General features: G+C 57.4%; 1 protein-coding gene across 5 annotated transcripts in view; it reads right to left on the bottom strand.

Annotated features, from left to right (window-relative positions):
- Positions 1–7,113: 7,113 nt before the first annotated feature.
- Positions 7,114–12,770, bottom strand: part of RFX2 (regulatory factor X2) — a 92,488-nt gene continuing 86,831 nt past the window's right edge. For 3 of the 5 annotated variants that reach the window (XM_045491707.1, XM_045491703.1, XM_045491704.1), the window contains 5 exons: positions 12,007–12,156; positions 11,151–11,359; positions 10,543–10,726; positions 9,235–9,277; positions 7,114–8,711 (listed from right to left, as the gene is read on the bottom strand). In XM_045491707.1, coding sequence (XP_045347663.1) covers positions 8,596–8,711; positions 9,235–9,277; positions 10,543–10,726; positions 11,151–11,359; positions 12,007–12,156 — 702 coding nt within the window. In that variant the 3' untranslated portion in view covers positions 7,114–8,595. The remainder of the gene's footprint in view (positions 8,712–9,234; positions 9,278–10,542; positions 10,727–11,150; positions 11,360–12,006; positions 12,157–12,770) is intronic. The other 2 variants (XM_045491708.1, XM_045491706.1) reach the window with 1 other exon arrangement.

Raw genomic sequence — 12,770 nt, forward strand, 5'->3', positions numbered from 1 at the left:
GTCATGGGCAGGAAGCCGGCGTGTGAAATATTTGCTCTGCGCGCAGCGTGCCCACGCTGAGACCAAGGACCTAATGATTAATCAGCTGCAGTTCCCACCGTCAATTTGCTCAGAGTCAGGTGAGGGCAAGGGAAGTCATCCTGGGTTGCCTCCTCCGCCCCGCACCCCTGCCTGGCCTCTCTCAGTCCACAGGTGGGGTTCCTGACAGCAGGACATCCAGTGTGGCTGATGCTGATGCTGATGCTGATGGGGGCCGGCGGGGGGGGGGGAGCTGACTCCAGCTGGGTGCATCAGCTACCCTTGCTCCTGTATTCGGCAACAGCTAAATATAGTATGGAATTGGGAAGAATTTTTTTTTTTACTTGGAGTTTTAAACAAGTATTAAGATAAATTCAGACTTAAAAAAGTGGCAAAAATAGCACAAAGAATTTCGTACAGTCTTCACTAAGCTTCCCCAGATATTAACATCTTGCACAGCCACAGTACAATGATCAAAACTCAGAAATTGACATTGATTCAATACTGTTCATTAACATACACACCTTATCCAAATTTCGGTTGTTCATCGCTGATAATTGTTTTCCCCGTCCCAGGATCCAGTCTGGGATCCCACTTAGATGTCATTTCTCCTTCGCCTCCTTCAGTCTGGATCAGTTCTTCGGTCTTATTTTTTCTTGACTATGTCTCTGGTAATGAGTACTCCCAGTTATTTGGAAGAATGCCCCTTAATTTTGGGTTTGATTCATGTTTTCCTCATGATTAAACTCAGGTTGCTAATTTTTGGCAGGAGCGATGTGTCCATCTCAGAGCGCCCTATCAGGAGGCACATGATGTCAATTGTACCATTAGTGATGATAATTGAGATCACTTGGTTTAGATAGCGTCTGCCAGGTTACTACTTTTCCCGTTGTAATTACTATCTCGTGGGGAGATACTGAGTCTATGTAAATAAGCAGAGAATATTTGAGAAAGAGAAGGGGGGGAGGCAGAGGAGGGCAAGAAGGAAGCTCGCTCATTCAGTCTGTTGTTGTGGTCTTTCCTAGCATGCATTGTTGCAATTTAGTAAATAAAACTGCCTCCATTCTAGGCAAAAATCCGAGCTCTGTGTGTCCCCAGGGGAAAAGAAAGAGGCCGTGTCACACAGTGACCACTGGGGGGCGGCAGAGGATTGGGAAGCCATTCAGCTCCTAAGTAGCTAAACTTGAGGGGACTCAAAGGCTGTGTATGCGTCAGCTGGGGTCGGGCATCTCCCCGAACCAGGTCAGGAAGGCGCCGGCTGCTCCAATAAAGGCGGAGCACTCCTGGTTGCACCGAGCTTGCTGCTCTGTGGATTACGCTCTCAGCACAGCGCATGCGCCACCTCTGACCGAGGGGCTCTCCATCCCGGAAGGACTTCCGGGAGGTCTGAGAATCCCTTCTGAACCTGACAGCGAAATTCGTGGGCACCGAAGGTGTGTCATTTTGGAGACTGGTTGCAAACCCCGAAGACACTTCTGGCAAATGTAAGCAAAGGAAGAATTTGCTGGGAAGCTTTGAGATGCTCGTAAGATCAAAAGGAGAAGAGAAGAAACTAACTCCAGTGGGTCTTGGCAGCCGAGAACAGTTTAGCAGAATGGGAGGGGCACCTCTAGGAGAATTCCCAGACTTCTGTTGCTTTCAGGCTTACATTCAGCTCGCGATTCAGACTCCCAACAGAAAGTGCTGGATGGGTCCAGCATGGCAGGGCACTTAGTCCCTGCCCCCCTCCTGCTTTCCCCAGCTATGCAGTTCATGCCTCCATCACACATTTATTGAGCCAATGCCTTTAGGTGCCCAGCGGCTGGTCTGAGATGCCACCTGCCATTTGAGATGTCCAAGTGGAGGCATCCAGTGGGAAGCCATACGTCTGAGAGCTGAAGGAGGGGGGCTGTCAATCTATTGTGCGGTCCTGGGTCCTCACTCCTGGAATGAACCCCCAAGTCCCGGCTAGGGTCTAGGAAGCCCTCCAGGTTTTCCTCCTTGTCTCCCTCCCGCCCCCTCACCCTGCGCCAAGCCATTCTGGCCTCCTCACTGCTCCCCACATACGCCAAGCCCTTTCTCTCCAGCGCGCACACAGAGGTGGCATTTAAATCCATGGCAGAGAGGTTGTTCCTCCAAAGGGAATCGGGGTGTTATTGCCAAGGGATGTGGAATGGATGCTGGCTGGGAAAACCCCACAAACGTCTATCACAGAGGGTTTTAGGAGGGACCCGTGACCTCAAAATAGGTTGAGAATCACTGGTTACTACTGGTGGCCTTTGAGACATACGTATATGGGATACATTTCCTTTATCCGATACATTGTACACTTTACACGGCATTATATGGCAGCCTGATACCGTCTCTGTATGTACACACATTATACTGAAACAAGGTTTTTACCAAGTGTGTGTCTTGATTGCATCAACACTTCACATGGTTTCTGCTTTTATCCTGCTCCATTATAAAAAAACCAAACCTGGTCATAACCCTCCCGCTTGATTTCATAACTCACTTGGTCTGCTGTGAGGACCTCTCGCTTCTGCCCACTCCCCTCCCTGGCGCTCTCTTTCCACTGCCACACTGCAATTCTATCCCCACCCCTTGCTTGTACCATCCCAACAGGCACCTAACTGGCGTCCTTGCTTCCCGTTTATGTACAATCCACCGTACCAGAATAAATCTTTCTAAAGCTCGTCTCTGATTGTATAAAATAATTCTGGTGGTGGCCTCTTGAATGGATTTACAGTACAACCTTGGCTTGCGAGCATTAATTTGTTCCAGGAACGTGCTTCAATCCAAAGTGCTTGTATACCAAAGCAAATTTCCCCATAAGAAATCATGGAAACTCAGATGATTCATTCCATAGGCCCCAAATCTTCATATAAAAAGGATTGCAGTACTGCAATATAACACAAAATAATAAAGAAAATAAAAAATAAAGAAACATAAATTAGCCTGCACGCACCTTGGAAAACCTTTGAGGCTGGTGTGAGGGGGTCAAGGGACAGGAGGGTTGTTGTGTAAGACGACCTTCACTGCCACTAGTGGATGTGGACTCCAGTACAGTATTAACAAACTCTTGTCACAGACTGTGTTGAATGTAGCTGGCAATAAGGCAGCAGAGGAAAGGGTCTCTATCTGCAGGCAGCCTGGCCTAGAAGGAAGCAAAGCATCCCTAAGCTCACTCTTGTCTGCAGGAGCAAAGGACTGTCCACGGGTGCTTTGAAGGGACAAAAAACACACGAGTGCCACTTGCGGGCACCTTCCAACGTTCTGAAAAACCACTGATTTCTGCCCAACGCCACGGCCTCACACCGAGCATCCGAGTGTGGGAGACGATCACCCACAATCCCACAGAGACAGAGAGAGAGAGAAATCATGGCTCAGTTGTGATCACGTGACGTTCGGCATCACATACTACTCGTTCCTGCAAGACATCGCTCGTTTATCAAGTTAAACTGTGTTAGAAACGTTTGCGCGTCTTGCGGAACACTCGCAGAGCACAAGGTGTGCCTGCACTTTCTTTCCTTTGGTCACTCCTCAGTGTTCTTCCACCTGTTTTCTCTCCTCCTTCCCCCTCCCTTCCCATGGTTACCATGAATAGCACCTTCTCCCAGAAGCCTCCTTCACTCACTCACTCGCTAAATGTTTGCTGAGCATGTGTCTAGCCTATGCTAGATTCGGAAAACGCAGTATTGAACGAGGCAGACAAGAGCTAGTCCCCAGTGTTAATGGGAAGTGTGGGGGTATACAGGATCCTAATCTAGCGGGAGAGCTTCCAGGAAGACTTCCTGGAGGAGGTGTCAAATACGTCCGAGGCAGATGCGTGTGTGTGAAGGCATGGAGGTTAGATGGGAGGTGCGGTGAAGCTCAGAGCCCCAAATGAGGCCGTGGGCTGAGCTCCAGGAGCAAGAAATCAGAGCGTCAAGTGGGTAAGGGTGTGTGTGAGGCAGAGGGCGAGCAAGACAAGTGATCAGTGACGTGGCCGTAAACGTTCAAAAGATGCGAGAACGGGCCATAAAGATCATGCTGTCACCCAGTGGCCCTCAGCTGGGGGGGGGGGGTCGATCCTACCCTCAGGGGACACCGGGCGATGTCTGGAGACGTCCGTGGTTGTCACAACTCGGGGAGGGAAGGTGGCCCTGGCACGGAGCGGGAGAGGCCAGGGGTGCTGTGCCACATGCCGCAGAGCCCAGGATGCCCCACCAGGGAGAAAGCTCTGGTCCCAAACGTGCACGGTGCCAAGGCTGAGAAACAATTGTTGAATGTTTACTCCGGCACTTTCTTTCTCAGTGTCCACTTATTTAAACGCCGTGAGGTGGGGAGGGGGGGGGCAACTAATGTAAGTTCAAGTTGGCCCTTGAAGGACGTGGGTTTGGGCTGCATGGGTCCACTTAGATGCAGCTGTACATCAGTAAATGCAGGACAGTTCTGTAGACGGATTGTCTCTTCCTCATGATCACCTTAACTACATTTCCTTTTCTCCAGCTTGCTTTACGAATACAGTATATGATACAACACACAAAACGCGTGTTGACTGTTTATTGGTAAGGCCTCCAGTCAACAGTAGGCTATTAGTTAAGATTTCGAGGGGTCAGAGCTCTGCGTGGATTTCTGGCTGCAAGGAGGGTTGGCGCCCCTAACCCCCACGTTGTCCAAGGGTCAGTGGTCACTGAGATGAGGGCACAGCCAGGGACAGCCAGCGTGGAGTTGGCGCTCACACATGCACAGTCTAGTCCTATTTTCCCTGTCGTGCTGCCTTTCCCGGCCAGGAGGAGTTGGGGAGTGGCAAGGAGGAAGGAGAGAGTGGCTGCGTTGTGGGCATTTTGGGGAGTGGGAGGTGGCCCTGGGTTTCCGGTCTGGACAGTGGGATGGACGGTGGGGCAGTGCTGTACGGACATGAGGAGGAGGTCCGCGAGGTCAGATGCTGAGCTCCTGCTTTGCTGTGTGGAGGGAGAAGCACCCGCAAACCTCTGAGCGGTGGGGTGGGGGGGGGGCGGCGCTGGGGAGCAAGTCCGCAGCGCGTGCAAGGGCACAGTGTGGAAGGTTCTGGAGGACCCCAGGAGCGGGTGGGCACCAGCCAGAGCTGTGGGAGGGAGAGTGGCGGAGGGGTGACACCGTCAGCTAGGGATCTCTCCCTTCTTAGCATGCCCACAGCTGGGGGGCATGTGTGGGTCTGTGTGGGGTGTACCTCACGTCTTGTTTTGGAGTTCTTGCTTCTAGAGAATTCCCAGAGGCATGAACATCTGTGGGTTGCCCTGCATCGCCCCCCCACCGCCCCGGCTTATCGAACTCTGATTGGGGGTCATCAGGATTATAATGCAGCTCCGTGATCATCAGGGATCCAGGATCCTTTGTCTCATTACTTTGCCATCCTTATTATATGATGTCCACCTCGAGGTCTCAAATGTCTGTGGATGCTCCAGCCATCATGCCTGCATTCCAGCCAGCAGCTTCAAATTTCCCCGGGTGTGTACAATGTGGGTAACACCTACTGTCAAAAAGTGGAGCTCGGACAGAAGCATCTAGTGTGATTACTCAGAACCCCCAGAGGCTCTTGGTAAGATGAGGTTCCCCTCGTTGTTCACCCCCCGTGCCTGGCTTCCTACCCGGTGGGCCTTCTCAGGGACTTGACAGCCTGTGGACCTTCAGCGGTCTCCCCTGCTCGTCTCCGCTTGGGCTCCCGAGGCAGCTGTCATGGGGGCATTATCTGTGCTCGCTCTGTCACCAGCCACTCAGGCCCAAGAGCCGGGCCTGGCTCTCCTCCTCCAGGGACCCTGCCACCCGGGCACTGGGCCTGGGTCTAGACGGGGAGGCAGGGCGGTGGGGGGTGGGGTTGGCTCCTGCTCGGTGCGGGGGCTGGCACTGCTCGGGGGTCTCAGACTGGAGAGGGCCGGAGACCGTGAACCACGAGATGGGGTGAGTCTGGGCTCTGCTGGGTTTCAGAGCCTGGCAGGGAGTCGCGACAGAGACGGGCCCCGGCTGCCCAGCTGAAGCAGAGGCTGTGTGGTTGTGTCTTGGGAGTTTCCCGAGGCTGGCCACAAAATCTGCATCAGGGCCCAGTGCAAAATGAAAGCGTGGGCCCTTTGTTCAAAAAATCATTGAGAATTTCAAGATGGTGACAGCAGGGCACCAAGCCACCTGCAGGCCGTGGAGGTCCCAGCCCCGGGACGTAGTAGACAACTTTAGTGTCACCTAGGGGCTTCAGGGCAGAGGGACAGAGGGGCCCGGGCTGGGGCCAGGGCTGAGCATCTCCGGGGCACGGAGGGGCAACTTTAGGGGCTGGCCAGGAGCCAAGTCCGTGTTTCTGGAATGTCTTCCCATCCCGGCTTCGGAGCCTGTTGGTCTCCTCTGCAAGGATTGTTCCAAGTCCTACCACCCCCTGCGTCAGAGCCCCCCGAGAGGGGCGGTCCAAACAGTGCTGCTTTCCGGCCCCCCACAGCAACCCCCCCACCCCCAGGCAGCTCCGCTGTGGCTGGGGCCCAAGAATTGGCCACTTTAGAGTAAGTTCCTGCAGTGATTCTTAGGGGATCCCCAAGTTCGGCCCCCACCACTCTACCCGACAAGCCCTGAGGACAACTGGCGGGTCTCGTCAGTGGCTGGAGCAGGATCTGAATGAGTCTCGTCTGCCTACAAATAGTCTTCATCATCCTGGGCTGAGAATTCTTTTCTTGCTATCTTTGGCCCAGGGCTGGCCCTGCTAAATGAAGCTCAGGGAACCTGCTCCTTCCGGAACACTCCCCAGAGAGCCAAGAAGAAGGTGCCAGAGGCCACTGCTTCTCCTCTGAGCCTCGCCTGGGATGAGCCTGGCCGGGCTGGCAGTCTAAGGCAGGGGACTGGCTTGGAGGGAGGGCCGCATCCTTCAGGACCACCGTGTGTGTGTGTGTGTGTGTGTGTGTAGGAGGGGCTGGGGTGTGGATCGTGGTCCCTGGAGTGGGTACACTCAGTGTGTTCACTGCAGCGCGAAACAAGAACGGGCTTGGAAGGCTCGTGTCTTTACCGTCGTTTCTACTGTCCCTCGTGGAACCTGCAAAGGCGGGAGCGTGAGGCGGAACCCCGTTTGTATTGCTTAGCGCATGTGGAAGAAAAGGCAGGCCATCCGAGTCCGTCAACTGTGAGCTTAAATGTCTCCCAGGAGAGGAGATATATATTTTAAAGACATTCTTTCTGTCTGGTTCCATCTGTAAAAGCAGGCAAACATTGTGATTATCATGGACTTCTGGCTTCTAAAGTAAGCGCCTGTCTTTCTCGTCCTTCCCTCCACACCTCTCCGCACACCTGGAGTGGGCTGAGGAAGGAAGGTTTTTAAAGGCCACGTGAGTTTACACCGGTACCTTCTGTGTGAATGAGAAAAAACATCGGGGACTGAATATACTGCAATATACATGTTCATAAGAAACGTTCTAATAACGCGTTGAGCACAAAACTATTGATATAAACATATTTCCAAAAGGAGAAACTATTGCATTTCGTAAGATGTCGCTTCTTAGAGCAGAGGTTTGTCTTTCTTCTTTGCAGCTGGTTTGGGGGCAGAACTCTCGCACGGAACTAACCAAGTACAACGTGTTATGACGGATGCAGATCCGGAGTGTTCAAAGTTCGAGGCTGTGCCAGTCCTCGGGATTCATTTAACTCAAAGAAGAGTTTCAACTTTGAGCAGTTCAAGATGGGACTTGCCCGGGGTCAAAGTGCTCCAGGATTGCTAGTTCAAAGGCGGACGTTCCAGAAGATTCTGTGGAGTGGGGGCCAGGCAGACGTGGCCCGATGGCTGCCCTCTCAAAGTGCCACTGAAACACCGACCACCCAGCCCCCTCGGAAAAACTCATTCCAGACCCAGCAGTTTGGCCTGACGTTGGCCATGAACTCGGACAGAACCCAAATCCTTCTAGTTGCTGATAAAACTTATGGTTTTGATTCTTAAAGACACCACTGTATCTCGGCATGAGCAGGCCACTTCCGTGACATGTTCTTTGAGGCACGTGGGGCTGTGGGCTGTGCGTGGTCCAGGGACTCGGCAATTGGCAGCGGCTTCCGGAGACCTTTGGCGTCTGCGCGTGGGGCTCCGGCGGGCCGGCCTCTGCACCTCGGCACAGCGGGCAGGGCAGGAGGCCTCGGGCACGGCGCTGAGATGGTCCCTTCCCACCACAGGGCACCAGGCCAGGGGGCCCCGTGGGCACCGGTCAGCCCAGCACTGCCCAACAGCTGCAGAACATCCCGTCCCTCCTGGGATCTGAGTTTTAAGACACAAGGGTGGAAACTGGGACCAGCGGAACAGCGAAGGAGCCCAGTGTGGGGGCGCCGACCCCGTCTGGCCCTTAGGTGGGGGTGCGTAGACTCAGACCGAAGTTCACAGCCCAGCAGAGGAGAGAGCGAGAACGTTCGGAAGAAGATGAGCCAGGAGGCACCAGGAGAGCAGCTTGGGCGCTCGGGAACCCGATGTGGCCTCCTGCCGTGTTTACCGATGGTTTTCTTGAGGAATAGCGTGTCCTGTGAGGGTGCGCCAGTGCCTCGCGAGTCGGGTCACGTCACCTAAGAGGCACTGCTGCGGCGGAGCTCGAGGGGCCCGGTCCGGAGCCCGGGGAAGGCACCGTCCAGCTAGATGCCCTGCAGGGAGTGGTTTGGGTCACCACGTTCCCGCTTCACCAGCGGCTCACCCAGGCCGTGGGCGTCCGGGTCAGCCTCGCCGCTGCTGCGGTCCTCGCCGAGGTCATCTGCAGGGTTAGCATTGGGGATGAGGGGTGCGGGCAGGGGGTGCGGCAGGGAGGGAGTGAGAAGCACGTTCTGACAGGTGCACAGGCATGGCCAGGCCAGGGTCTCCGCCCCCCCCCCCCCCCCCCCCCCCGCCGCAGTGCCCCAGGAGGCCTCCCTTGACCAGGGTCCAACTGCCCGGTCACATTTCTGGCAGGGTCCCCCTTGGCACTGGTGCCCCCGCCCCGTGGGGCAGGGAATGGGTTGGGGTGGGGAGAAGTGGATGCCGGAGGCCCGGGGCTGTGGCCCTGCTCCTGGGCCCGGGGTGGAGGTGCTTGGGGAGCGGAATTAGACATCGCCCCGAGGCGCCCACCCGAGGGGGAGGTGCAGGGCTGCTCCTTGGAGCCTTGGCCCATCCTGGCCTGTCTGGAGGCAGCTCCTAAAGGTCCCCAGCCCACCTCGGGAGCTGCCTCGATTTCCACTAGCACAGGAGTGGGAGGAGGAACCCCCGGGAGAGCCACACAGAAAAGCCAGGGACACACCCACCTTTATCGAGCAGTGTCAGCGACAGGGAGGCGAGATCATTGAACTGAAAGAGAGAAGCCCGGGGGTCAGGGGCCTCGCAGAGGGGCCTGGTCCCGGTGAATGTCAGCCACCGGCCCCTATCCACAGTTCAACCAGGCCTTCGCTTAGAAACGGTCGCGGTCCCCACGTGAGAGGAGGCACTGAGGCTGGGTGTGTCCCCTCTGGCACCTTCTGGGCCTTGCCTGGCAGCCGCTGGAGAGCTGAGGGGGTGCTGACTGCTCAGGCCGCCAAGGGGACAGGGACTGTGGCCTCTGAGTGGTAACAGGCTTACTATGTGTTAAGAGCTCTGCAGGCGTCACCTCATTTGTTCCTCAGAACAACCCCATGTGACACACCGTTCCACTCCCAGGAGTGTGCCCGAATGAGGCAAAAACAGGGATTCCAACCAGAAGGTGTCCCCAGCGTTCACAGCAGCCCCAAAGTGTAAACGAGCCGTATGTCCGTCGGTGCGGGGACAGGTGACGCACAGTGTTGAACAGCCACGCGGTGGATGCTGTTTGGCCACAGAAGCAGTGAGGCAAGGACACCCGCTACGACATGGAAAGATTATGTCGAGTGACAGATGCCCGACACAAAAGGCCACATCACGTGTGAGTCTGTGCGAGTAAAGTGTCCACGATGGGCAAATCCCGGCAGAAAGTGGGGCGGTGGCTGCCAGCGTCTGGGGAGAGGGACGGGGGGAGAGAGACTGCTGCCAAGGACGGGGTTTGCCTTTGGGGTGATGGAGCTTTCTGGAATCACATAGGAGTGCTGTTTGCACAAGTCTTAATGTACTAAATGCCACTGCAGCGTTCGCTTAAAAATGGCTGGGATGGCAGGGGCACCTGCACGGCTCACGTCATGATCTCACAGTTCGTGGGTTCAAGCCCCACGTCGTGCTTTGCCCTCGTGGCGCAAAGCCTGCTTGAGATTCTCTCTCTCCCCCTCTCTCTCTGCCCCTCCCCTGTTCGCACGTGCTCTCTCTCTCAAAATAAATAAATAAACTTAAAAAAATGGCTAGAATGGTAAATTGTAAACGTAGTTTACAGTAAACGCCACGGGGGGGGGGGGGGGTGGTGGGGTGGATGTTCCAGGTCTCGATTCGGAGGCGGGGACTCTGGAGCCAGGTCTGAGCCCAGGTCTGTCGGGTCCAGCCCGGGCGCTCTTTCCCACCTGCGGGCCTCCTGCAGGCTGTTCTGTTGGGGCGTCCGCGGCGCCCACACCTGCCCCCCCCTCCCCCCCCCCCCCCCCCGCTGCCCCCCCCGCGGCCGGGGGGAGGGGCGCCCTCACCTCTCCCATCACGGCGATCGGTGTCTCTCCGGTCGCCTCTGCCACGCGGTGCTCCACCAGGTAGAACATGTACTCGTCATAGAGCAGGCGGATCAGGTGGAAGGAGCCGAAGCTGGCGGCGCTGCGCAGCGTCAGGTCGCGGATCACCATGGAGCTGGGGGATGGGCGGACGGGGGCTGGGAACCTTCCGGGGAGCAGGGAGTCGCGGCCAGGCGGTCGAGCCAGGCCTCCTGGGGGCCCCGTGGACCCGCGAGGGGCCTGCCCGCCGCCCAGACCGGCCCCGAGTGCCCGCGCCCCCCGCAGGTGACCGGGCGAGCTCGCGTTCTGAGTCCCTGGCGGGGACCTCCCCCCCCTCCCTTCCCCCCACCCACGAGCTGCTGACGTTGCGCCCGCCCCCTTCTCCCCAAGGCCTCCTGTCAACCACGGGGGCGGGGGCGGGGCGGAGGGGGAGGGGCACGGGTCCGAAAGGAAGGTCACAGGCCGCCCGCTCCCCTCGGAAGCTATCAACACGCCGTCCCTGTCCCCGGTCCCCGCCGAGCAGGCAGCTCCGGCCCTGGGGCCCCCAGCCCCGCCGGCCCGAGTTCTGGCGGAAGTCAAGCCGGACTCACCTGTAAAAGGACCACTTCAGAAGGAACTGCCGGGCGGCCTTGGGGAAGCTGGGGCTGCCGGCGTGCTGCTTCAGGACCTGGGTGACCACGTTGTCCAGCCAGGTGGCCCACTGGTCCAGGGAGCTCTGCTGCTGCAGGGTCAGCTTGAAGTCCTGCTCCAGCCGCTGCACCACGCTCTCCTCGCACTGGCACACCCACGAGGCCTGCTCCTGCGGGGCGCGGGCGGCGGGTCAGGACAGCACCCCCCACGGCCAGCTCCGGGCCTTTCCCTGCTGCCGCCGAGCCCAGGGGCGACGCGGACGGACAGACAACACCCAGAGAGGGAACCCCCCCGGGCTTCCGAGCGCTTCGCGGGTCCGAGGCTCAGAGGACACACCGGGTCTTTGTGGCGTTTTGCTTTCAAGTGGTCACTTTCCCAAATGTGTGTCTTGTGTATTTAGTGGACGAACGCCGTGTGAGCGTCCTCGCGGCAGGAGCCACACGCGCACAGCCTGAGCCCGGAGGAGACAGCCACGAAAATGGCAATGGAAGGCAGATTCTTAAAGAGTGTGAACGGAGGTGTGGGTCCAGGCGCCCGGACGCTGGGGGGCCTGCAGGATCATGGCTGGGGGGGGACTTGGGTGGCCTGCAGGGGGGGCCTCCACCCTGAACCTGTTCTCACGCATGCCGGTTTTGCTGTGGGTTGAATCTTGTGGTTTTGTGCATCTTTCTCGAGGATGGAAGGCTAGGCTGGCGGGGTGGGGGGGGGGGGTCACGCACGGCGTCACCGATCTGCGGCCCGGTCTTCGTGCCCCAACCCAGGCCACGGCGGGGGGGGGGGGGGGGGGGGGGGAGGGGGATCGCACGGGAGAGTCACCTGCACGTTGGCAAAGTCCACGCGGTTGAGGTCACTGAGCATCTGGTTAATCTGGGAAGTGTTCTGGAGCACGGCCCGGGCTGCCTGAGCGAGGTGGTTGAGAGACGTGTATCTGCGAAGAGTCTGTGCGAAGGCACTGACCACGCCCACCTGTGGCGAGGGAGACCCGCAGACAGTGAGCCCGAGCCGCTGTTCTCTCTTCTCCTGGGCGGGTGCTGGGCTCAGGGACAGCGCAGGGGGAGGGAGCAGGGAAGAGCCCCCCCCCCCCCCAGCTTCGGACAGTCTCAAGGACCTGAAGAGTGAGAATGAATGAAGGCCACAAACCTCCCAAGGCACCTTGGCATCTACAGCAGATGCCACAGTATCGGGGAGGTAGCATTCAGGACGGTATGCTTATCCCCCCAGAAGCCTCTGGCTCTCAGGAGTGGCCAGGGGAAACACAGATTCCTGGGTGCCACGGGATCAGGCTTTGTGGGGGTGGGGCCTGGGAATCTGTGACTGTAACCACTACCTTGGCTACTCGTAGGCACCCTAAGTCTGAGAGTCACTGGTCTAACAGAGAGTTCCCGAAGGTGGTCAGGGAGGCCAGATGCTGGGAACCTGGCCTCACCGGTTTGCAGGTCTCTAAGAGACGCTTGTGAGAGCATCCGGCAATCACTGTCCTCTGTGCATGGAGGCCAAGTGGGCTCATTTCAGGTTCTGATTCGTGGCCAAGACCGTCGCAGTGAGGCTGGCAGCAGGGAGATTAAACCCTCCCCCCCCAT

This window comes from Leopardus geoffroyi, chromosome A2 (assembly GCF_018350155.1).
Source record: "Leopardus geoffroyi isolate Oge1 chromosome A2, O.geoffroyi_Oge1_pat1.0, whole genome shotgun sequence".
In the NCBI taxonomy this organism is placed as follows: domain Eukaryota; kingdom Metazoa; phylum Chordata; class Mammalia; order Carnivora; family Felidae; genus Leopardus; species Leopardus geoffroyi.